We start from the raw sequence: 21969 nt of genomic DNA, 5'->3' as shown, positions 1-21969 counted from the left end.
CTCTGTCCTATAGGGCCGCTAAGTCAGAATCGACTCGACGGCAACGGGTTTGCTTTTGGTTTTTGGGTATAAATGCTCAGAAAAAACTATCAAGGAATTTAAAATAATGTGGGCATAAATAGTTGTGGATATGTCTAAATACATGAGGGATAAGAATGAGGATTGGCATACAGCTGATTCCTATGAGCCAGACAAACCTCCACTCTCCAACTTCTTCACCATTTGATACCAGTTGTTCAACCTACAGAACACCCTGCTTCTCTGCTGGGTTTACTAATCCATTGCAACGGCCACACAGAACTCACAGACCATATTCACAGTTATGAGGCTTATTACAAAAAGGCTACAACTAAGGATCAAGATCAACTTCGAAATAACAGGATACAATTGGTGAGTCAGTATTGTTTTCTCGCAGGATAACCCTTGCGGCAAAAAGTTCCCTGCTGATGCAGTTCTCAATAAGGACCTTGGACAGTTCACTGCCATTGAAGCCTCTCTGCCCTAAGGCCTCCTGGTCGCCTGCCTGCTGCACCACCAGCTCTCTGCTGCTAGCTGGTCCAGCTCACAGCCAGTGTAGCATCCCACCCAGCTCTCAGCTGCTGCTCTCCTAGAAGCAGCTCTCTACTGTTTGGCATCTCTGCTGTCAGCCTATCTGCCATTGGCCTCTGTTGTTGGCCACTGCATGCTAAGTGGCCCAGCACAAAGCCAGTATAGCAGCCCATTCAGCTCTCTTAGGTGCTGCCTTGAGGCCTCTCTACCATCAGTGCATTTGTCATTGGCCTCTCTGCTGTTAACTGGCCCTGCTCACACCCATTGTAGCAGCTTGCTCAGATCTTACCTGTACTCTTCGTTGGACTTCTCAGTCATCATCTCTCTGCCACTGGGCTTTCTACAATCAGCTTCTTTGCTACTACTAGCTCACAGCCAGTGTAACCATATGATCAGCTCTCCTAGATGCTCTTTGCTGTCAGGATTCTCTGATAGCAGGCCTCTCCCCCTGTTGGCTCTTCTGCCATCAGCTGCCCCTCTGCTAATTGGACAAGCTCCTAGTCAGTACAGCAGCTTTGGGACCACTCAGCTCTCACATGGCTCTACTTCTCTGCCATGCAGCTTTTAGCCAGCATCTCTTCAGCCATCCAGAAGGCCTCTCCCAAAACCTCTATGTTTCAGCTATATATATATCCTGACTCTCACCAGTTGCAAGGCAGGGCCTCCCTCACAATACCAGAGATGAACCTATCTTCAATTACCTATGAGATGTCAATCAACTCAGGTCTTGTTAATTACCAGGTCAGGCTGGACAAAACCATCAAACCATCAAGTTGTTTACAGCTTACCCAGAAAATGTCAACCAGGGGAATCCCCTGGGCATAAGTAACAATTCCTTTTGGATAGAAACCAAGGAACTCTCTTCCTCCTCCCATGCTGCTTCTCCAACAAACAAGAGCAAAGGCAACAACTTCACAGGATTTAGGGGGAAAAAAAATCCCAAGCTGTTTCTCAAAAAAAAAAAAAAAGCCAAAGAGCACATACAGGAACTGACTTTACCACAATAGTAAAACAAAACAAACAAAATTATTGAGGACTGTATCATCTCCATGAGGAGGTAAGACACAGGCATTGAAAGAAAAACTTGTTTCCTAGGATGGTTAAGTACTCTTAAAAGTAGTCTTTACCCCAACAATCTGTGGGTAGTGTCAATGGAAAATTCTAGGGAGCAGGGTTCTACTCTCACACACATGGGATCACCATGAGTGGGAATCAACTCAATGGCAACTAGATTTTCACAGGATATTAGCATAATACATTTTTAGAATTTTCTAATTCTTAAATATTCTAACTAAACCCCTGGTACCAATTACTCCATGTCTATATCACCTAATGTAGGTGTTGTGTTATTATTCCTTGACTAAGTTACCTGCAGTGTCAAGATTCCTCTTAAATATAATCCAACTAATTCAATGCTCTCTCCAAGAGGGCATGTGCTTTTTTTCTTTTTTATTCCCCACTGTATCCTCATTTCCTGGAAACAGGGCCAAGCACAAAAGCAGTATGCAACAAATACTCATTATCCTAATGAGTAAACTCAATGTAACACTACTGTTTTTCAGATCCCTTTGCATGATAGAGGAGCCCTGGTGGCACAATGGTCAAGAGCTCAGCTGCTAACCAAAAGGTTAGTAGGTCCACTCTACCAACTGCTCCTTGGAAACCTCATGGGAAAGTTCTACCCTGTCCTAGAGGGTTACTGTAAGTCAGAATCAACTTGACGGCAACAGATTTGTTTTTGGTTGGGTTGCATGATATAAAAATTGATGGCAGACATTCTGGTTTTCAATTGTTCCTTCACACAGATCTGGGGAAACTGATCTATATGTGCTCCAAATCCCACCAATCCAATATTGTCCTTCTACAATCAATCACCTCTGTAAAAAATGGAATGGCACAGGCATCTGACCTCCTCTAGCTTCACATGAGGACAATCATTATCAACTGCCCAAGGCTGATTCTTAAGATGCAGAGGTCACACATACCTCCACCCTCCCTCCAACCTTTTTACCAACTCTGACACCAACCGTCCCTCCCAAGGCACTCTCTACTTCTCTGCTGGGTTTGCTAATTTGTTGCAATGGTCTCACAGTACTCACATAGTATACTTATAGGGTTTATTAGGGACATAACAGGTTATAATTCATGATCAGGAACAACTCAGGATACAGTTCTTCGGTTGAGAGAGCTTCTCAATCGTGCCCGCAGGCAGGGCTCTCTCTGGCCCTCGGGTCCTCAGCCCCACCTCTGCCCTGCTGGGGGCAAATGTTACAAAGTTCTTTAGCTCTGCCAATAAGTGCTCAGAGGCACTCTACTCCCTACCTAGTACGCCTTGTCCTGAAAGTGCTCAGCTCTCTCGCTCTGTGGGTCAGCACACCCACTGCAATCACTTTGTTCCGAGGGCCAGGAAGCCCACCGCGTCATCTTGCACCAGTCACTCTTCTGGTGCTCCCATTTCTCTGCCACCCCTTTTCACCATCTTGGACCATCCCCAGTGTTACAGCTTTCTCTATATATCTCCTGGGCCTAGGAGGTACTCATTGCAGAGATCCTGGGTCCAAAGAACACACTCCAATCCCAGCTCTTCATCTTGGTGGTAGGAAGGTCACCCCCATCCGCTTCTGGGAGGGCTTGATTCAAGCCTAGCCGGATGGAAAAACTGACCAATCCCCTTGTAAGGGTTCCATACACCTTATTTGCATGGGGCCACCCAGTCACTGAGTGGGAATTACAAAGACTATGGCTACAAGAGCCATATTAAGTAATTCACTTCACTGCAACCTCCCATGACATTTTCCATTTATAGCAACATTCAGGACAGCAATTATCTTTTGTTTTAAAAATGCAGTTTTTATTTTCTCCACTGGCATTAACCCACACTTTCATCTAATTTGCATAACAGAACAAGTGATGTGTATGTGTTTTTGCTAACATTAGATTATGTCATGATATCAAAACACATATTTATGTAGGATGAATGTATCAGGCTTTCCCAGTCTCTGCATACATATGACTTCCCTCAGGATATACTCTGTAAGCCATACAATGAGGTAGAAATTTTTGCTCAACTCTCTTCTCCAGTGAGTGTTTCTGACTTTATCCTACCTGTTTTATGTGACATAAAATAAGACGTAATTGATCACTAAAGGCATTACCACATTGGCTGCATTCATAAGGTTTCTCTCCTGCACAAATTCTCTGTTATCTCCTGAGGGTTCACATCTGGCAACAGGCTGTCCCACAAGGACTATGTTCCTATTTGTTAGGAACCCACTGGTGTTCACTGATGTCTGTGCTGCCACAGAAGGCAGCTGCACAGTCAATGTATTAACTCGCTTTTTGTCCTGCATGAGATCACTGGTATGTGACCCGCTGTGACTTGATGTAGAAGGATCTTCCACCTTAATTGAATCTACATGTTTCTCACCTGTATGTATTCTTTTATGTGATAAAAGGGAAGACACGCAAGCAAAAGTTTCTCCACACTCATTGCAGCCATACGGTATCTCTCCTGTATGAGATCTTTGATGTACAACGAGCTTTGGCTTCTCCTCGAAGGCCTTCTCACGTTCGCCGCATTTAAAGTGTTTCTCACCTGTGTGAATTTTCTGATGTCTGTTGAGGCTTGACTTCTGAGAATAAAATTTTCCACATTCACTGCATAAAAAGGGATTCATTTCTGTGTGAAATCTCTGATGTTCTATGAGGCTTGACTTTTGACTGAAGGCTTTACCACATTCACCACATACATAGGGTTTCTCCCCAGTATGAATTCGCTGATGAATATTGAGATTTCCCTTCTGGGTGAAGCCTTTTCCACATTTAGTGCATATATGGGGTTTTTCTCCTGTATGCGTTTTCTGATGATTATTCAGCAGTGATTCATACAGAAAAGCTTTGCCACATTCGGTGCATTCATAAGGTTTTTCTCCTGTATGAATTTTCTGATGTTCGGTGAGCATGTACTTTTTAAAGAAGGCTTTCCCACACAGATTACATCTATGGGGCTTCTCTCCTGTATGAATGATCTGATGATTAATAAACCAAGACTTCCTGATGAAGGCTTTCCCACATTCACTGCATACATATGGTTTTTTTATTTTGTGAGTCTTCTGATGCTTAATGAGTTGAGACTTAGAGCTGTTGGATTTTTGACTCTCACAGAATTTAATTTCGGTACAAAGTTTCTCATGGTTAGCATGGAGATAGGTTTTCTCATCTCTATTAAACTCTGCAAAGTTCTTTATTTCACAGTTTCTCTTCTGGTTGGTTAATGATAAATTTGATTTCACAGCTTTTTCATGTAAGTCAGACATACCATGAATGTGCCTTAAAGGAAAATGATTTTTGTACCAATGAACAACATTTTCTAATGCATTATATTCACAGCATTTTTCCTTTCCATCCACCCAGCTTTCATTTTCCAAGGGCTCAGGCAGATGATCATCAACTTTCTGAATTCCTAGGAAAGAAGAGAATAACAAATCATCATTCCATCATCTCAAATAAGAATAAAGCTATTTTAAAAACACTTTGATGTGAGGTGGCACTGTTGTGACAACCCTATTATGTGAGTTAAATAAAACGCCGAGCATGATGTTCCTTGCACATTGGTAAAAACACAATAATATAAACAACCTAAAGAGTAAAAGAAGCTAGTGTAGAAACAAGTTTAGATAATACATAAAGAAGTACAGGTTTGGCTGCTTCCTAAATTAGGTCTTGCAAAAAATGCAGAGATGGTAAAATACAAGCAAATCAATGTGAACAACACACCACAGAGGTTGGAAGGTCACCTGATCCAAAGTGTGAAGGACAGATTCATTCATTCCACAAATTCTGACTGAAACACAACTATGCACCAAGCATAGTTGCATTTTTTCACAATGCAAAATTTTACATATGAAACTAAACAATTACCATACTATGGTGAAATGAGTTCCTTTATGTGCCCTTTTGCCTTGGTTCTTTGGAAAAATATCTTGAGAAATTTTTCTCCTAAGCCCTGAGGAGTTACCTTTGCCCTAGTTTTCTACCCTAGAGGTTTTGTTACTTTTGTCCATTTGAATGACATTGCTTGGGTAAGCTGTAAAAAACCTGTTTTAACACTTTTTGTCTGGCCCTGGGCTGCAGCCTACCCTGTGACTGGTACGCACCTTGCAGGGATTGGTCAACACAGTATGCAAATGAAGTGAGTATAGACTATGCAAATGAAGTTAATATAGCCTACTATGCAAATGAACTGACTGTGGCCTACTGAGAAGAGATTGGTCGGATTATGGCCCTGGTTTGAGGGCCATGGCTTGAAACTGACAAAGAATGTGTAGATATAAATAGCCAGCCCCACAGAGGTTTCAAAAGCAGAAAAGGAGGAGAAAGGAGAAAAGGCCAGAGAGGCAAGTAGGGAAAAGCAGAGAGACAGGAGGTGAGGAAAGTCCTAAAAGAGCTATAATATGGGTCAAGGGCTGTAACACTGAAGACAGGGAGAGGGCCCAGAAAGGCCTTGCGGTAGAGTCGGCAAGAAAGGCAGAAATGTGCTGCTAAGAATGCAGTTAAGAGAGCTGAACATAGCTAATACACTGGCTGTGAGTTGGGTCAGTTAGTCGTGCAGAGGCTGAAGGCAGGGAGGCCTGTCCTCAGTCAGCCAAGAGAAAGCTTGTCCTGAGAGGAAGCAAGCATGGCAGAAAGATAGGCCTGCTTGTTTGCACAGTCAAGAAGAGCTGAGAGAGCTATCCTGCACTGAAGAAGGGAGACTTCACCTATATGATTCCTGATCCTGACCCCAAGCGATAGCCTGTTGATCCTAATCCCCACTTGTACCCTGTTACTCCCTTAATAAACCACTTAACTGTACGTATGGTCTGTGAGTTCTGCGTTACCATTGCAATGAATTATCGAACTCAGCAGAGGAATAAGAATGCTGTGGGGTGTTGACAGCTGTTGTCAGAATAGGTAAAAAGGTTGAAGAGTAGAGGTACATCTGACCTCTACTCCATAGGAATCACCATCAGCTTTGTGCTGATGGTGATTCCCATCTCTCCCCTGAAGTTAGAAGACTTCAGGCAATACTTTTAATACAACCATATGCATATATACACAGTAAAGGTATTGGGTGTACACAAATATATTCCTTATATTTAGAGTCTACATTCCAGTTTGGTAAAACCACTAAAAAAACACAAGGAAAAATAAAGAAAGCAGCTGCAGAATGAAGTTTTGATGCATGTCACAACATGGATGAACCTAGGAAACATGCAGAATGAAACAGGTCAGTCACAAAAGGACAACTAATGTATGATCTCACTTACATAAACTAAGTATATAGAAACCAAAAATTACTGGTCATTACCAGGGTTGGGAGGAAGGTGTTGTGGACTGAACTGTTTTCTAAAATATGTGTTGCGAATCCTAAATCCTATACCTGGGTTATAATCCCATTTGGGAATGGGTATTCTTGTTATACTAATGAGGCAGTGTTAGTGTATGGTGTCTCTTAAAACAATCTCTTTTGAGATATAAAAGGGCAGATTAACTGCAAACAAGCAAGTAAGCAGAGATTGGAGAAGACAGATGCCAAGCCACATGAAGATCACCAAGGAGTCAATTACCAGAAACTGTAAAGGACCTTCCCACAAAGCCAATAGAGAGAAAAAGTGTTCTAAATTTGGAGTTCTGGCCTCCTAAATAGTGAGAAAATAAATTTCTTTGTTAACACCATCCACTTGTGGTATTTCTATCATGGAGGCACTAGATAACCAAGAGAGAGAGGGAAAGTGGGAGTTTTTGCTTAGGATACATTCAATGCATGTTCCTGGTGGTGAAATAATTTGGAAAAAGATACCAAAAATGGTTGCACAACTTAAAGAACGTAATCAATGTCACTGAATTGCATATGCTGAAATTGTTCAATCGCTGTATTTTTTTTGTGTATATTTCTACTGCAATAAAAAAAAAAAAGAAAAGTAGCCAGAGATTATAAAAAGTGGTTTGAGAAAGGATGGAAACAGGTCTAAGAAATGATGATACATTTTGGAGGAAGAGAAGGCTCTCTGATGGATTCAGTGTTGCCAGGGTTGAAGATTTGGTGTAGGGTAAAGAAAGTGAGGAATCAAGGGTTGCTACTAAGTATTTGATTTGAGCCTTGGAGTAGGGGTGTCTTTTAATGAGACGAGGAGTGTCAATGAAAAATAAAATGTTCAAGCAAACATCCTGAAGCATATCAACTCTAAGTTAGTTATGACACATCCAAGTACAGAAATGAAGAACTCAGGGACGCATCAATCTTGAGAAAAGCCTTAACGGGAGGTAACAACTGGGAAAACGTTAGGGAAACAGTCTTTGACTGGAGGTAACAACTCGGAAAACATTAGTGTATAAACACGATTTAAGGACAAAGTATAGAATGAGATCATGTTCAGAAAACGTGTTCATTAAAAGAAGATGAACCCCAAGGTTTTAATCATTCTAACATTTTGAGCTTTGGAATGGAAAAAGTCCCCTGAAGGGGTGAAGTGAATTCAATGGTAACACAGACGATGAACCAGGAGAAAGAGCACTTACATACTAAACAACGGAATTAAATTCAAGTAGACCTGAGTTATGATCCTGTTTATGCTGGAAATGAGAACAAAGGGCATTAGAAATGTTTTTTTCTAGGCAAGAAATCATTAGGAACAGCAGAGACCTTTAAAGCACAGGGTCCTGCAGGTAGGAAGCATTAAATGTTACAGCAGAATAGCTAGGATTTAAGATGTACAGTACTAAAAAAAAAAAAAGAAAAACCCACTGCCATCAAGTCAATTCTGACTCATAGCGACCCTAGAGGACAGAGTAGAACTGCCCCATAGAGTTTCCAAGGAGCGCCTGGTGGATTTGAACTGCCGACCTTTTGGTTAGCAGCCGTAGTTCTTAACCACTATACTATCAGGGTTTCAGGAGAACCTAAGCTGACAGGGGTTTTCTTGGCAGAACGATGATTCTAGCTCCTTATGGATATTGGGAATTTACAGGGAAGTTTTGTAAAGATGAGAAAAATTTTGTGGTGAATTGAGTTCCTTTCTGTGGCCTTTTGCCTTGGTTCTTAGGAAAAAACAGTTTGAGAGATTTTCTCCCTAAGCCCTGAGGAGTTACCTTTGCCCTAGTTCTCTACCCCAGAGGGTTTGTTACTTTTTTCTAGGTTGAATGACATTTTCTGGGTAAGCTGTAAACAATCTGACGGTTTCATACTTTTTGTCTAGCCCTGGGCTGCAGTCTGCCCTGTGACTGGTCTATTTTACAAACCTTGCAGGGATTGGTTAGGTTTATTATTCAAATCAAGAGAATAAGCCTGTTAATGGTCCTGCTGGGAGGGCCATGCCTTCAAATTTGTAAGGTGTCTGCTTATACAAGCAACCAACCCCACAGAAGTTTTTAAAAGGCAAGAAGAGAGAGGCAGAGAGAGAGGGGAGGTGAGGAACCTCCTAAAAGAGCTATAACACAGGTCAAGGGCTGTAACACTGAAGACAGCATCAGGTCTGGAGGGGGCCCAGTGGCAAAGGCAGTGGCCCATAATGGGCCCTGCAGGAGAGTCAGCAGGAATGGCAGAAACCTACTGCACGACTGAGGCGGGGTGTGCATGGCCAAATGGAAGGCTTCCCCAAGGGGGCCAAGAGGAGGCCTGCACAGCCGAGAGGAGTGGGTTGTGCAGGGCAGAGAAAAAGGGCTGCCTGCTTGCATGGCTGTGACGTTGAGAGCTGTCCTACAGGAGGAAAGGAGGGATGTGCTCTCCGCTTTGGGGGGGCCTTCCTGACTTTGCCTACCTGCTTCCTGATCCTGATCCCGAGTTGTACCTGTTACTTCCTTAGTAAACCAGTTAACTGTAAGTGCAGTTTGTGAGTTTTGTGGGATGTTGCAGCAAATTGCTGAACCCAAACAGGGGAGGGAAGAGTGCCGAGGGGAGTGGGAATGGCTGGTGTCAGAGATGGAGTGGTACAGCACCTTGGAGAAATGGGAAATTTGGGCTGGATTTAACCCTCCCTCATTGGAGTCAAACATATTGTTGATGCTTATATTTGCAATTACTGACATAAATATACAGAGAAAAGTCTGTTGGACAATATCAGGGAAAATGTCAATTTGACGGTCTCCTCTAGGGAACAGAAGGAGCTTAACTCATTAGAATGAAGGAAATTTTAAAGGATTAGGAGAACAAACAAGAAAATTAAAATCAGAACATCAGAGTAGGGGAAAAGGAAGCAAATAAAGACACCGTGAGAGACAGTTCACTCTGGGGACACAATACCCAAGATGGGGTTGGATGCGAAGAAGGGAAATCAGTATTTCCCAATGGGGGTGTAAGGTGCCATACTCAGGGGACGGTTATTAATTCCAAGTTCTCTCTGAGTAGAGACCCCTGGAATGTGGAATTTCAAAGTAAGAAAGGTGGCAGGATATAAAGAAGTGAAAGATTTGAGAATCGTACACAGAAGAAAAGTATGCAAATAAAAACATCAAGATGTATGTCAATTAAAAAGGGATCCAGTCTCAGAAGATAAGGGGTTATATTTTTCTCCAAACTTCTACAAAGAAAACGAGGTCTCACACGAAGAGAGGGATATGTGGAGGTTCTGTGTATGCTCAGATACCCCTCACAGTTGTGAGCCCTTCTCTGACCAGAATGTGACTTCCATACCCTATGCCCCGTGCTGGTTTTCGTTTACTCACCTGAAAATACTCGATTACGGATTTTGTGTAATATACTCCATGGTTGTATTCCTCGTGCCAACCTGGAGAATGCATCTGGTGTGCTAACTTGATACCCTGTTTGTTGGAAATGACAGAAGACTCAGACACACCAAATTGGGCTTGAGTTTGTGAAGACTGCAGAATGTTACATTTGGGAAAAAACAATTCTCAAATGTATAAAGGTTTTTCTGTCAGGAGTAGGAAGAATACACCCACTTATCTAGGGCCAGAGACTAGACGAGAATCCACCAGTTGAGAGCACCACAGATGCTCCAAAGCTTGCAGCGGCTGAGAAAGGAAAGGCTACTGATTGAGGACCCCCTAAGGGACACAGGGGAGCTGTCCTCACCCACGGACATCAAGTTGCTAAAGTTCTCCAACATCACGTTCTGGTACAGGTCCTTCTGAGCAGGGTCAAGGAGCTGCCACTCCTCCCAGGTGAACTCCACAGCCACATCCTCCAAAGTAAGTGATTCCTGTAATAACAGGGTCCTGTTTAATGAAGTGATTTCCTTTTCGTGATACGACTGAAATGTGCAGAAAGTTGTTCTGTTCATATCCTCTCTATGGGCTGCTGTATTTATATACCTAGTCTGAGATGGTAGTAGTAGCAGCAGAGTCATCAGAACCTGTCTCACTTCAGGGAGGATAATGATCAAGATCAGCCCGAAGCTGATTCCCTTAGGATGGAGGTCAGACATACATCCATCCTCCAACCATTTTACCAATTCTGACGCCAAGCGTCCCTCTCATGGCACTCTCTACTTCTCTTCTGGGTTCGATAATCCATTGCAATGACCACACAGAATACACAGACCAGAATAACATTAAGCTGTTTACTAAGAAAGTAACAGGGTACAACTCAGAATTAGGGTCAACAGGCTACAACTCAGGATCAGGATCAGGAAGGATGCAGGCAAAGTCTTCCTTCTTTAGTGCAGGACAGCTCTCTCAGCTCCTCTTGGCCATCTAGGCCTCCTCTCAATCACCTGAGGACAGACTTGTCTTGGACTACTGAACACAGGCTCCTCTCAGCCCCCTCAGGAAAGGCTCCTCATGCATTTTGCCACAGTGTCCCTTATGGGCCTGTAGCCACTGGTTTTGCCACTGGCCCCTTTTGGGCCTGTCGACACTAGCTCTGGTGCTGGGCCCCTTCCGGGCCTCTTGCTGTCTTCAGAGTTACAGCCCTTGGTCTGTGTTACAGCTCTTAAAAGAGGTTCCTTGCTTCTTCTCTCTCTTTGCTTTTTTCTGTTTTCCTCCTGCTGCTTCTCTCCCTGCTTCTTTCTGTCTCTGAAACCTCTGTGGGGCTAGCTGGTTATATCTACAAACTCTTTGTCAATTTCAAGGCATTAACTCCCACCAAGGTATGAGTTGACCATCCCCTCTCAATATGCCACAGACACCTCAGTTGCATGGTGCATTGTCACTTCATTTGCATAGCTGAGTGAGCTGCTATACCAGCTATAAGCTGGGCCAGTTAGCAGAGAGGCTGATGGCAGGGAGGCCGACATTAGAGAGCCCAATGGTGAGATGCCTGCAGGACAGATAAGACAGCTGCCCAGAAGATAAGCCAAGTTGAGGCACCTGCCTAGCAGAGATGGCAGCCACTCAGCTGAGAAGGCCTCTGGTTAGCAGAGAAGCCACGCTGCCTGATCACTGGAGGCCTGTGTGCTTCCTGCCGTGGATTCCAAGTTGTTCCCGTTACTTCCTTGTTGATCCTGAGTTGTAGCCTGTTACTCCCCTAATAAACTGCATAATTGTGAGTACAGTCTGTGAGTTCAGTGCGGCCATGGCAACAAATTATCAAATCCCACAGAGAGGAAGAGAGTGCAGTGGGAGGAGCAACTGGTATAAGAATTTATGGAGAAATGGGAAGGCAAAGATATATGTGACCTCTACCACACAGAAACCAACTTTGTGCTAATCCGGATTCACATCCCTCATGAATTTAGACTATTCATTACGCTGCAGAGTAATGGCCAACATAAGAAAGATCTCAATCTCACTAGTAATGGAAAAAACACAATAAAGCCTGAAAAAGCTAGAGCCTGTGTAAGGTGAAAACCTGTCAGAGAAGGAAAATTCAAATATTTTTCACTAAGAGCAAGCAATAGAAAAGTGGGAAGGCTGCACTGTGTCAGAGGTGGAAAATTTGCAAGACCCAGAAAAAAGACGCAGTTCTGTCGAGTTCCGGCTCTCGCATGTTTCACTGCACAAAAGAAAGCAAGACTGGGAAATCTTTGACCATGCAGACTGTTGGAAGTTATGACATTTGATAACACTGTAATAACAAGTATCAGAAAGACTGTGGGCACTGGATGCTCATTCATAGCACGTACTATGGGCCAGACACTCTTCAAAATGCTTTAAAAAGATTAACCAACCTCATCCCCACGATAACCAAATGAGATAGGCGCCATTATTATCACCTCCATTGCACAAATGAGAAAACTCAGGCGTGTGCAAGGTCACAGAGCTACTCCCTATTTCCAAATCTGTACTAAAACATAAGTTCATTGAGAGTCATTTGACAGCCATGCAATGCTTCCATTTTTCAAAAATGTTTAGGTTTAACCCCTGGATAAACCTAGAATACCACAAGGCTGAGTCCACGGGCTAACCTGTATTGGTCTCCTGTGTCCACTGAGTTTGCTTGGTCTATTCCTACAGGGGTCTATGAGGAACCCCAGAAGAAACAACCATAGGAAACCACCCTTTGCATTTATAAGAATGCTGCTACTCCGGACACCATCCACCACATCATTTCTAGGAAGAACAGTCAAAGAAACTTACAGAGACTGAAATTCCACAAAATACTGAAATCCCCCAAGTAACTGATCTTTTCTCCACATCATTTCTAGGAAGAACAATCAAAGAAACTTACTGAGACTTAAGTTCCACGAAATATTGAAATCCCCCCAGTAACTGACTTTCTTTCTCCTCAAAAACATGTAAATTATAATGATTCTCTTCTGTTGGCCAGAGATATTAAATGCAGGTTGACAGCTACTGTAACCCACAGTATCCTCTAATCACATATTATCTTCCAACAGAAGTAATTTAGTGTTAATACTATGAATAACATATTTCTGGTCATACTTTGCCTGATGCTGAATTACAAGCCTGAGTCTATTTCTCTCCAGCTCCTGTTTTTCCAAACTTACACATTTCAGATTAACTAATATTTTACAGGCTTGTACAAACCTATCAGGGAAAGCATAAAAGAAACCAAAAGTCACCTGAGCCTTGATCATTTTCTGTTGTTCTTGGGACATGACCAGCAACTGGGATGTTTGTCTTTGTGTTTACTAAATCAACTCTGAATTTCTGTTCAGAAATCTCAGACTCCCATAAAGGGTGTCCCCAGAAAGAAAATACCCAAGTCCTGGAACCTCTTCCTTCTTCCTTCAAATGGTTCTCTTGTTGCTGGGGAGTCAGGACCTGTGGGCTGAAAGAAAAATTTAGTGTGAGTGGTATATCACCTCTACACCCAGATGCTATCACTCTTCCTGGAACTCACCTTAAGACAAGACCCCCAATACTGCTGACTTTCCCTTTATTTGGTACTCCAGAACATTTTACACCCTGAGCAATAATAAGTAAGATTCAGAATTTGCACAGATATGGGTAAAGGATGTCTTTTCAAAAAACAGTGCTTGGAAAATGAGATATACATGTAGAAGAAAAAAAAAAAAAAACAAGATTGATCCCTACCTCACAACATACATAAAAATCAATTTGGGGTCTATTACGACCCTCGACGAGAAAGGCAAATCCATAGAGCTTTAAGAAGATGAGATTACATCAGGGCTGGAAATATAGTTTAAACAGGCCACATGAACCATTTACCATAAAGCAAAGACTATTCTGCTGGAAGAACTGTAAAGTGGTAGAACCACTTTACAAAACATTTAGGCATCACCTAATATTAGGTTGAAGTTATACATGGCTTTTAAATAACAGTTTAACTGTGAAGTATAAATCTAGGTATACATCCCCCCGTAATGAGTGCACATTTGAACCACAGGACATGTACCAATACTTTCATAGCATTATTATTTGTAGCAGATACCACTTCAACCAACACAAATACAGTAAGAAAAACTGTTATATATCTAAACTATGAAATGCTACAGAGCAACTAAAACTCTTGGCCAGCCTGCAAGCTAAAAATGTCTTTTACATTTGTTAAAAGACTGTAAAAAAAGAAAACAAAGAATTCTATGTGGTACCTTATGTGGCCTGTAAAGTCTAAAATATTTACTATGTAACCATTCATAGAATAAGTTTGCCAACTCTAGTTACAGAACAAAGTAAATACACCTGTATACAACAACATGAATAGTTCTCTCAAATCTAACACTGAGCAAACCAATCGTGATACAGAAAAAAATGCATTATATACGATTCTATTTACAGTCAGTTGAAAACAGGCAAAACTAAATAAACTTAAATGATTAGGAATAATTAACTACATGGCAAAACTATAAAGAAGAGCCTGAAGTGCCTGCTATGACCACTTGGATGCTGGCTGGCAATGTTCTATTTCTTGCCTGGGCAATGGTTAGTTACATGAATATTGCCTTTATACTAGTTAAATTGAAAATTTTTTTTAAAAAAAGATAAATTTAGATAATTAAAGAGACCAACAATATCAAAAGCTTGTTATCTGAAAAGACCAATAAAATTACACAGATTTGTAGTGAGAGCGATCAAACCTGAAAGATGAGTTGCAATGCAATGAATCACTTAATGTGGTCCTTCTAGCCACAGTCTTTGTGACTCACACAAATATTGAGTGGGACTATGCAAATAAGGTATGTGAAATCTGTGATGGTTAGGGTTTTGTGTCAACTTGGCTAGGCCACGATTCCCAGTATTGCATGGCTGTCCTCCATTTTTGTGATATCATGTAATTATCATCTATTTTGTAATGTGTTGTGAATCCTAGCCTCTATGCCTGTGGTTGAGTTAATGAGGCAGGATTAAGGATGTGTATTGAGTCACCTCCTTAGTAAAGAGTGTGACTCAAGTCCCATCCCTACTCAAGTCATGTGCTTTCCTGGAGTATTGCCTGCTTCCAATATATATATATGTGGGTACTCTGGTGGAGCTCTCTCTGTGCATCTAGATCTTGCATCCAGCTCATCACTGTCTAACCTCTGGTTCTTAGGACTTGAGTCAGTGGCCTGCCTTCTGACCTGTTGATTCTGGGATTCACCAGCTTCCACAGCCCCATGGGGCCAGCAGCCTATCATCCGACCTGATTCACCAGCTTTCACAGCCTTGTGAGCCAGCAGCCTACCTTCTGGTCTGCCAGATTGGGTTCATCAGTCCCTGTGGCCACACAGGTCAGGAGAAATACCCAGCCTGACACCTGACGCACAGATTTGGCACTTGCCGGCCTCCACAACCGTGTGAGCCATTTCTTTGAGATACAGTTGATGAGTTCTGTGAGACACTGAAGCAAATTACAGAACCCAAAGACGGGTGGGAAAGTACCGAGGGGAGGAGTAGTAGTTGATGTTAGAGGTGATGCAGTGGGACAGCAGTTTGGAAGAGCTTGACATCTGTGACACCTTTACCCTCCACACATAGGAACCACCCTTGTGCTGATCCTTATAAAAGTATTCAAGAAATGATTCATTCAGAAGTGTCACAAATAAAGATTATAAAAATTAATGGGAGAAATGACCCAGATAAAATAGACATTTTATAGTCTTGAAATAAACAATACTACAAACTTATTTATTTCATTAAATTTGAGATCCTGGATGAATTTATAGTTTTATGATCCTACCTCCTTGCAATGTAATGAATTACTTAATATGACCCTTCTAGCCATGGTGTTTGTGACTGACGCACAATGATTGAATGGGACTATGCAAACAAGGTATATGAAACCTTGATGGTTAGGGTTATGTGTCAACTTGGCTAGGCCATGACTCTCAGTATTGTATGGCTGTCCTACATTTTGTGATCTAATGTAATTACCCTAATTGCCCTCGTTCTGGGGACTTGATCCAACGGCCTGCCATCTGACATGCCGATTCTGGGATTCGCCAGCTCCCAGAGGCCTATCATCTGACCTGATTCACCAGCTTCTGCAGCCTTGTGAGCCAGCAGACTGACACCTGACTTGCTAATTTGGGTTTGTCGGCCCCTGTGGCCATGTGGGTAAGGAGAAGCCTACACCTAACTCACGTACTTGGGACTTGCCAGCCCCCGAAACAGTGTGGGCCATTTTCTTGATATGGTTTGCGAGTTCTGTGAGACACTGCAGCGAACTACGGAACCCAAAGATGGAAGACAGAGTGCTGAGGGAGGAGGAGGAGTTGATGTCAAAGATGATGGTTTGGTACAGCGGTATGGAAAAGTTGGACATTTGGGACATCTTTTACCTCCACCTCATAGGAACCAGCTTTGTGATGATCCTTATAAAAGGAAATACTAATTTATTCCTAGAAAGAAAATGTAGCAAGTGCATTTTATGAATGGGGAAGAAGGCAAAAATGTTGTAGCAAAAACTAACAACATACCAATCTATTTTGTATTACAAAGCAGTGGTAAGACAGACCACTTCTGTGTGTGGCTTTTTTAGCCATGGTCCTGTAACTCCCACCCAAGTGATTGGGTGGAGCTGCGCATATATGGTAATTGTGGCCTAACAAAAGGACTGGTCAGTTTTGCCACTCCACTGGGCTTGAAACGAGCTATCCCAAAGGTGGAAAAGGAGAAGATCCCACCACAACCAAGGAAGAACAGCCAGGAACTAGCGCGTACTTTGGACCCGTGATCCCTGTGCTGAGAAGCTCCTGGAAGCAGGAGATCGAGAGAGAGAGAGTGAGCTGTAACCCTGAAGACAGTGAAAAGCGGTGGCAGGGGAGACCCATCAGCAGAGACAGGGCAGCAAGAGATGATGCAGTGGGCTTCCCAGCCCACAGAGGAAGCTGAGTGCCTCTGGGGAGAGGTCTAAGGCCAGGGAGCGGCGTGCCAGTGAGCAAGGCTGAGAAGAGGCTGTCCTGATGGGAGAATTGTATCCTTGAGTATTCCTGAGCCTGAATTGTAACCTGTTACTTCCCTGATAAACCCCATAATTGTGAGTATTGTCTGTGAGTTCTGTGTGGCCACTGCAATGAATTATCGAACCCAGCAGAGAAGTAGAGTGCTGTGGGAGGGACAGTTGGTGTCAGAACTGGCAAAGATGGTGCAGAGAGGAGCCATGTCTGACCTCCGCCTTAGAGGAATCAGCCTTGGGCTGTTGATCCTGATTCTCCTTCCCCCTTGTGAAATTAGAGGTCAGCTGCTGCCCCTGTGCCATTTTGACAAGAGCTGAGCCAATGCATGATGATAAGAATAAGGAATAAACATTAGGAAGTTTACAGAAAATTAAGGTTGTTTTCAAACAGTATTCTGCACGGAAAGAGCGACTGAAATTATTACCTACTTAAAAGTGAAAATGTTCCCCAAGAAACCAACAAGCAGACTTTTACATAAATGTTATTTGTTCTTAGGTACCTTTGATATGGTTTGCCATATCATCTTTGACATCAACTCCTCCTCCTCCCTCAGCACTCTGTCTTCCATCTTTGGGTTCCGTAGTTCGCTGCAGTGTCTCACAGAACTCATAGTGACTCTACAGAAAACAGAGCAAAACTCTGCCCAGTCCAGTGCCATCTTCACTATCCTTACTATGTTTGAACCCAGTGTTGCAGCCACTGCGTCAATCCATCCCATTGAGGGTCTTCCTCTCTTTCATTGATCCTCTACTTTACCAAAGATGATGTCCTTTACATACATACTTGAGTACAATTGCACCATATGCTTAAGCTCATCTCCATGCCAATCCTAACACTAGCTATGGGAACTGGAATTGAACTCACAAGGGCTTACTAATAAACTGGAATATGGGTCGCTTTGCCAGAGGTATGAATAATTAACAAAACAGGCTTTCAGTAAAGCAAAGACTGTGCATATACGTGAAGCTATGTGGGCCACAAGATCTCTTACACAATGTGACTCAACTCTATGTTTTCAGCATGAAAGCAGCCATAGGCCGATAGGCATGGTGGATTAGTCCCTCCATCAGCAGTTAGCAAACTACTGGCTTAGATGAGAACAGACATGATTCTCTAAACCAAGAATTTTGTAGTATTCCATTGTGTGTATGTACCATAGTTTGTTTCTTCACTCATCTGTTGATGGGCACTTGGGTTGTTTCCATCTTTTTGCTATTGTGAATAATGCTGCAATGAACACGGATGTGAATATGTTTATTGTGTGACAGTTCTTATTTCTCTAGGACATATTCCTAGGAGTGGGAGTGCTAGATCGTACGGTATTTCTATTTCTAGCTTTTTAAGGAAGCGTCATATCGTTTCCTAAAATGGTTCTGTCATTTTGCATTTCGCACACACAATGGAATACTATGCAATGATAAAGAAAAATGATGAATCTGCAAAACAGCTCACAAAATGGAAGAATGTGGAGGTTATTATGCTGAGTTGTTTTGGCCCATGCAATGAGAGTAGAAAGGACTTAGTCAATTTTTGAGTAGAAGCTATAGGAGTCATGGCATAATCTTACCTTTCTTCTTTTCCTGTGCTATTAGAACTTGAGAGCACTCGTGGCACAGTGGTTAAGAGCTACGGCTGCTAACCCAAACACTGACAGTTCAAATCCGCCAGTCGCTCCTTGAAAACCCTCTGGGGCAGTTCTACTCTGTCCAATACGGTCGCTGTGAGTCAGAATCGACTCAACAGCAATGGGTACAGGTATGATAATTTGGAAGTCTGGATTCAGGTCTGGAGAAGACACATGGAGTAGTGGCAGAGAATATCAGCCAACCCACAGCCAACATGAACTGTGAGCAAGAAAACAAAACCTTGTTGTTGTAAACCACTGATATTTTGGGGTTGTCTGTTACTGCAACATGATTTCTCAGTTTGGCGTTAGGACCAAGTAGCATCAGCACCACCTGGGAGCAGGTTAACAATGCAAATTCTTGGGTTCTACCCTAAACTTCCAGGAAAAAAAAAAGCTCTAACTTAAAAGTCTTGCAAGTGAAGCTGACTCGTGCCAAAGTTTGAGAACCACTTATCTACCTGTTGCCGTGGAGTCAATTCCGACTCATAGTGACCCTATAGGACAGAGTAGAACTGCCCCATAGAGTTTCCAAGGAGCACCTCGTGGATTCAAACTGCTGACCTTTTGGTTAGCTACCATAACTCTTAACCATTACACCACCAGGGTGTCCACCAGTTATCTTAAAAAAAAAAAAATTTTTTTTTTTTTATTTTTAGAAAGAGGTTAATTCATGTGATATCCGAGTGAATTCTATAAAATGTTTTATATACAGAAAATTTCAAAACTCTTAACTGTTCTGTATCACTAAGAGAAAAATGAAGTTTTATTTACTTAAGAAATAAAGCTTTGTTTTTATAAAAAATAAAACAAATATATAAATCAAGAGCTTGAACTACTGTTTGAGGAACTGTATCCCTTACGTCCCAGGAGCCCAGGTTCCAACCTCACCTCCACCACCAGCCAGGGGTCCTGGGCTTTCAAAGCTTCAGGCCTCTACAAGCCTCTGTAACACTAACACAGACGCCCCGCCCCCCATCCTGGATTAATGCGACACCTCGATCAGACACCCCGTAAGATCTCCATCCCCCGGCTCCAACTTCACTGAGCCCTATATTAAATCTCGAACCGGAACAAGACACCGCATTCGCCATAAATAGCACCTGCACTCCTTACAATCAGAGCGATACGCAAAGACCCCGTAACCTGACAGTCGTGACAGCCTTAATCCTTGTACAAAGGCGCGCCCCTCCTGACTGACCTCAAAACCACCACCCCGACGCTCCCCTCAGGAACTCCGTGTGTCCTCACTACTCCACATCCACACACCTCCCTCGCCCTCTTCCAAGGACAAAACACACACTGACCTGTTTTCCTCCTGAACCACGAGAAGTTCCGAGGCTTTACACTTAGATATCAAAAACCTCTTGTACTTCTGGACCCTTCGCCAGATTCCTCTTGCTCCTACGGAGGCTGGCGAGGCTCTGAGACTTCTTTAGAGGCGGGGACAGCTGGATTTCCGGCACCGGCTTGAGAGGTAATATGTCTGCGCCCTACGAGTCATGGCTCCCTGAAGGCTGCCATATTTGAAGATTCGCCGTACAGCTTGGCTGCTAACCGGAAGGTAAGTACTTCAAATCCACCAGCCGCTCCTTGGAAACGCTAAGGGGCAGCTGTACTCTGTCAGATTGGGTCGCTATGAGTCGAATGGACTGGAGGGCAATGAGTTTTTGTATTTTGTTTTTTTAAGCCAGGGAAGGCCACAAAGAGGAGAAGCCCACTTAGAAGTGTTAGTTTCCTGACACTACAACCATTGCTGAAAATGAATATTTTATAGGCTCCAACTTTACAAAAAACATGGCGCGGATAAATTGTTTTCAGTGGCTGAGCAGAGAAGTAATAGGTAAAAAAAATAAAAAAACTTTTTTTTTTTGTTTGGAAATTGTTAATTGGGAGTTCAAGTGTCAGTACGGCAGAGAATGTGCTACTGGGAATGAAAACACAAAAGGGTTTTTAGCCCTAAGGCGACAACCAAGAAAAGCTTCTGACAGTAAATGACTGGTAGGAAGCAGGTTTTAAGGACAGAAGTTTTGGAGAAGCTGGTAAGGTATGAGACTGGCCGTCACAGACCAGGGGAATAGAGCTGCAGGCAAGAGCCTGGGATATATTTGGAAAGGGGACATAGGGTAAAAGCCACTCAAGAAAAGGCCAGTAAAGGGCAATAAAGCTCTGAAGCAAGTGGGATGGCCTAACCCACGTGAGGGCAGGAAAAGAATTAAGAATCAGAAAACATTAGGGTCAAAGCTTTTTGCCAAAGGTGCCAAGACAATCCAGTGCAGATAGTCTTTTCAATGAATGGTGCTGGGATAACTACATACCCATATGTAAGAAAAGGAACTAACTTCACTCAGACCTACTCAACAGCTAACACAAAATGAATCATAGACCTCCATTTAAGAAGAAAAATATATAAAAGCTAACAAAACTTGGAAGGAAATCTTCATAACATGGTTTAGGCGGAGGGTTCTGCAAAAGGATAAAATGCATGGTCTGTAAAAAAATAGATTTATTTAAAATTTAAAAAAACTTTTTTGCTTCTATAAATATATACTATATTTAAGAAAATCAAAAGGGAAGGCACAGATTGGGAAAAAATATTTCTACGTTATACATCTGATAAAACTTGTGTTCTAAATATATAAAGAATTTCCAAAACTCAACAATAACAACATAATATTCAATTAGTTTAAGGGTTCATGGAAAAGTTCTAAAATTTCCATTGGAGTGATTGTCACACAATTCTATAAATTTATTAAATACAAAGCTGTGCTGCTAAATATTACACATGACTATCAATGAACTCGATGACAATGGGTTTATCAAGTAGGAGCCCTGGTGGCACAGTGGTTAAGAGCTCAGCTGCTAACCAAGAGGTCAGTAGTTTGAATCCACCAGCCACTCCTTGAAAACCCTGTGGGGCAGTTCTACTCTGTCCTATAGGGTCGCTATGAGTTGGAATCAACTCAATGGCAATGGGTTTGATTTTTGGTTTTAGTTATCAAGTTGTTAAAAATAAATTGCTATTCTACAGTGAAAATGTTAGAATGAGGGAAA

At 42.5% G+C, this 21969-nt stretch overlaps 1 protein-coding gene across 3 annotated transcripts; it reads right to left on the bottom strand.

Annotated features, from left to right (window-relative positions):
• Positions 1-1588: 1588 nt before the first annotated feature.
• On the bottom strand, positions 1589-20367 carry LOC104845512 (zinc finger protein 350-like). 3 transcript variants are annotated; one of them, XM_023543390.2, is made up of 6 exons: positions 20223-20367; positions 17791-17908; positions 13512-13720; positions 10622-10748; positions 10252-10347; positions 1598-5011 (listed from the first exon to the last, which is right to left on the bottom strand). In XM_023543390.2, exons 3-6 carry the CDS (start codon positions 13545-13547, stop codon positions 3660-3662), a joined length of 1611 nt encoding a protein of 536 aa, XP_023399158.2. In that variant the 5' UTR covers positions 13548-13720; positions 17791-17908; positions 20223-20367; the 3' UTR covers positions 1598-3659. The 3 variants fall into 3 exon arrangements, with proteins under 3 accessions (XP_064150216.1, XP_023399158.2, XP_064150215.1); XM_064294145.1 differs by lacking the exon at positions 17791-17908; XM_064294146.1 differs by lacking the exons at positions 10252-10347; positions 17791-17908 and having other exon boundaries at positions 1589-5011.
• Positions 20368-21969: the final 1602 nt, after the last annotated feature.

Source organism: Loxodonta africana, chromosome 11 (genome assembly GCF_030014295.1).
Source record: "Loxodonta africana isolate mLoxAfr1 chromosome 11, mLoxAfr1.hap2, whole genome shotgun sequence".
Classification (NCBI taxonomy): Eukaryota; Metazoa; Chordata; class Mammalia; order Proboscidea; family Elephantidae; genus Loxodonta; species Loxodonta africana.
The sequence above is the reverse complement of the archived record's forward strand: the minus strand, read 5'-3'. Positions and strand labels throughout refer to the sequence as shown.